At 43.7% G+C, this 4,494-nt stretch overlaps 1 protein-coding gene across 1 annotated transcript in view; it reads left to right on the top strand.

Moving 5' to 3' along the window:
* DYX1C1 (dyslexia susceptibility 1 candidate 1) overlaps positions 1-2,593 on the top strand; it is an 89,185-nt gene extending 86,592 nt beyond the window's left edge. The window contains exon 9 of the mRNA XM_011986712.1: positions 2,462-2,593. Coding sequence (XP_011842102.1) covers positions 2,462-2,593 — 132 coding nt within the window. The remainder of the gene's footprint in view (positions 1-2,461) is intronic.
* The last annotated feature ends 1,901 nt before the right edge of the window (positions 2,594-4,494 follow it).

Genomic DNA, 4,494 nt, shown 5'->3' with positions numbered 1-4,494 from the left:
TTTTTTTTTTTTTTTTTTTGAGATAGAATCTGGCTCTGTCACCCAGGCTGGAGTACAGAGGTGTGATCACCGATCACTGCAGTCTCGACCTTCCAATCTCAAGTGATCCTCCCACCACAGCCTCCCAAGTAGCTGGGACTACAGGCATACATCACCACACATAGCTAATTTTTATATTTTTTGTAGAGATGGGGTTTGGCCATGTTGCCCAGGCTGTTCTCCAACTCCTGGGCTCAAGCAGTCCTCCTGCGTCACCTTTGCAAGGTGCTAGGATTAAAGGTGTGAGCCACCTCACCTGGCCCACCCTTTTTCTTATTAAAGTTTTGCAGACTCGGCTGGGCACGGTGGCTTACGCTTGTAATCTCAGCACTTTGGGAGACCGAGGCAAGCAGATCACCAGAGGTCAAGACCAGCCTGCTCAACATGGTGAAACCCCATCTCTACTAAAAACACAAAATTTAACCAGGTGTGATGATGGGTCTGTAGTCCCAGGCTATAGGAGAGGTTGAGGCAGGAGAATCACTTCAACCCAGGAGGCAGAGGTTGCAGTGAGCTGAGATCATGCCATTGCACTCCAGCCTAGGTGACAGAGTGAGACTCTATCTCAAAAAAAAAAAATTTTTTTTGCAGACTCAGTGCATGGTAGAAGGAAGAACACTTGGTTTTCCCTTGTTATTTCTACCACGTGTGCAGTAAAAGGATATCCCTTTGTTAAAAAAATTTTAAGGTTTTTTTTTTGAGACGATGTCTCTCTCTGTCGCCCAGGCTGTAGTACATTGGTGTGACCTCTGCTCACTACAACCTCTTCCTCCCAGGTTCAAGAGATTCTCCTGCCTCAGCCTCCCAAGTAGGTAGGATTATAGCTGCACACCACCACACCTGGCTAATTTTTGTATTTTGTTTTGTTTCGGTTTTTTTTTTTTTTTTTTTGAGACGGAGTTTTGCTCTTGTTGCCCAAGCTGTAGTGCAATCGTGATCTCAGCTCACAACAACCTCTGCCTCCTGGGTTCAAGCAATTCTCCTGCCTCAGCCTCCTGAGTAGCTGGGATTACAGGCATGTGTCTCCATGCCGGGCTAATACTGTATTTTTAGTAGAGATGGGTTTCTCCATGTTGGTGAGGCTGGTCTCAAACTCCCGACCTCAGGTGATCTGCCCGCCTCGGCCTCCCAAAGTGCTGGGATTACAGGCTTGAGCCACCATGCCCGGCCTAATTTTTGTATTTTTAGTAGAGACAGGGTTTCACCATGCTGGCTAGGCTGGTCTCAAACTCCTGACTTCAGGTAATCCACTCACTTCAGCCTCCCAAAGTGCTGGGATTACAGGCATGAGCCACCACACCCAGCAAAATTTTTTTAAGTTTTTAATTTTTTAAGAGATAGCCTGTTGCCCAGGCGAGAGTGCAGTGGCTCACTGCAACCTCAGGCTCCTAGGCTCAAGTAATCATTCTGCCTTGGCTTCCCAAAGTGCTGGGATTACAGGTGTGAGTCACCATGCCTAGCCCAGATATCACTACAGTCATTTTCCCATTTACAGGGTAACTTAGTATATTCTACTTTCCATTACTAGTATTTCATGTGAATGTCTCGAACTTCTACAGCTTTTTCTTTTTTCCATGTCAAGATAACTTGTTTTAAGGGAATATCATGTGCAAAATCTCTTAGGTAGCTTCTTGAGATTGAGGATATGGAGGACACAACCAATATCCTCACACTTTGATATCATACTACTTTTATGATCCAGTTTTTCTTTGACTCTCAAAATGCAAACAAATATTTATTGAATGAATGAATAAGCTGAGTACAATCCGAATACAAAAGCCCACAAATCCTTTTTAATAATTCCTCCTAGTAAAAATAAAGCTGTGGAGATGTGAAATGATAAGCCTGACAATAACCTTGGAGGGGTATGAATCCCATACAGGAGCAACTGAAAAATTCCTTAAGTAGTTCAACATATCTCTTCTGGAAGACCTGATAATAATTATTTCTTTTATATATATATATTTTTGTGTGTGTGTGTATGTGTGTGTGTGTATATATATATATATTTGGTAAATTCCTGTAGCAGCTAGGCTAAAAATTTAGGTGAGGACTGGAGGCCTTTTTTTTTTTGAGATGGAGTCTTACTTTTGTTGCCTGGGCTGGAGTGCAGTGGCCACGATCTCAGCTCACTGAAACCTCCGCCTCCTGGGTTCAAGCAATTCTCCCGCCTCAACCTCCCAAGTAGCTAGGACTACAGGTGCGCACCACCACGCCCAGATAATTTTTGTATTTTTTTTAAGTGCAGACAGAGTTTGGCCATGTTGGCCAGGCTGGTCTCAAAATCCTAACCTCAGGTGATCCACCCACCTCAGCCTCACAACGTGTTGGGATTACAGGTGTGAGCCACCATGCCCAGCCTTTTGCTTGTTTAAATTAAGAAATTATAACTTTCATATAATAATTATATATATTTTGTAAGGCACTGGAATTACTGATGCCACCTGTTACAGACAATGCTAATGCAAGAATGAAGGCACATGTACGACGTGGAACAGCATTCTGTCAACTAGAATTGTATGTAGAAGGTAAGGAATTGATAGAAATGGTGTAAGTCCAAAATTATACTCTGAAAAAAATGTCATTGGAATTATTTAAGAGCATGACTTTGAAGGACTCCATTTTGAAATATTTTTAGCATTTAATTTATTCTTAGTAATGTCTGCAGCATATCTGACAATACATTATTTCTGAATTATATTTTAAAAATTCATTGTAGAAGGGAATTAAAATAAGTGTGAACAACAAGTTTCAGTCTAGAAAAATGCTATATTGACTGGGTGCAGTGGCTCACGCCTGTAATCCCATCACTTTGGGAGGCAGAGGCGGGCGGATTACCTGAGGTCAGGAGTTTGAGAACAGCCTGACCAACATGGAGAAACCCTCTACTAAAAATACAAAATTAGCTGGGCGTAGTGGCTCATGCCTATAATCCCAGCTACTTGGGAGGCTGAGGCAGGAGAATCGCTTGAACCCGGGAGGCGGAGGTTGTGGTGAGCTGAAATTGCGCCATTGCCCTCCAGCCTGGGCAATAACAGCGAAACTCCTTCTCAAAAAAAAAAAAAAAGGCTGCTGGGCGCGGTGGCTCAAGCCTGTAATTCCAGCACTTTGGGAGGCTGAGATGAGCGGATCACGAGGTCAGGAGATCAAGACCATCCTGGCTAACACGGTGAAACCCTGTCTCTACTAAAAAATACAAAAAACTAGCCGGGCGAGGGTGAAACCCCGTCTCTACTAAAAAATACAAAAAACTAGCCGGGCGAGGTGGCGGGCGTCTGTAGTCCCAGCTACTCGGGAGGCTGAGGCAGGAGAATGGCATAAACCTGAGAGGCAGAGCTTGCAGTGAGCTGAGATCCGGCCACTGCACTCCAGCCTGGGCAAGACTCCGTCTCAAAAAAAAATAAAAAGTAAAATAAAATAAAGAGACTATGTTACCAGACAACACTTCATAGAAACATATGTGATAAATGTTGGGTGTGGTGCTTCACCCCTGTAATGAAGGGTGGCTTGAGGCCAGGAGTTTGAGACCAGCCTGGGCAATATAGTGAGACCTTGTCTCTTACAAAAAAAAAAAAAATACATGATAGGCCAGGTGCGGTGGCTCATGCCTGTGGTCTCAGCACTTTGAGAGGCTGAAGCAGGTGAATCACAAGGTCAGGAGATCGAGACCATCCTGGCTAACATGGTGAAACCCCATCTCTACTAAAAATAAAAAAACAAAATTAGCCAGGCATGGTGGCAGGTGCCTGTAGTCCCAGCTACTCAGGAGGCTGAGGCGGGAGAATGGAGCGAACTCGGGAGGCAGAGCTTGCAGTGAGGCAAGATCGTGCCACTGCACTCCAGCCTGGGTGACAGAGCAAGACTCCGTCTCAAAACCAACCAACCAACCAACCAAACAAACAAAAAACATGATAAAATATATAAATGATTTGAGATGTCATGGATATTTATCTCAAAGAGCTTCCTTGGTCATACCCTGTATGTATGTATGTATTTGTGTGTCTGTATGTATGTATACACACACACCTAAGCTCGGAAATAACGATCTACCATAGTGCATGCATATTGCTTATATTTGTTAGATTGTATTAAGGTCTATAATTTAGCTCCATGTATACAGAAAACATACCATTTATTTTATTTTATTTCAAATAGATTTAGGTGGCCAGGTGTGGTAGCTCACACCTGTAATCCCAGAACTTTGGGAGACTAACATAGTGAAACCCCATCTCTACCAAAAATACAAAATTAGCTGGGTGTGGTGGCACATGCCTGTAATCCCAGCTACTTGGGAGGCTGAGGCAGGGGAATCACCTGAACCTGGGAGGCAGAGGTTGCAGTGAGCCGAGATTGTGCCATTGCATTCCAGCCTGGGCAACAGGAGCGAAACTCCGTCTCAAAAGCAAAAACAAAAAACAAAAAACCCCCGAAAACTATATATATATAGTTGCAGTT

This window comes from Mandrillus leucophaeus, unplaced genomic scaffold, assembly GCF_000951045.1.
Source record: "Mandrillus leucophaeus isolate KB7577 unplaced genomic scaffold, Mleu.le_1.0 Scaffold108, whole genome shotgun sequence".
Taxonomy (NCBI): domain Eukaryota; kingdom Metazoa; phylum Chordata; class Mammalia; order Primates; family Cercopithecidae; genus Mandrillus; species Mandrillus leucophaeus.
Note: the sequence above shows the minus strand (reverse complement) of the source record. Positions and strands in the feature narration are given on the sequence as shown.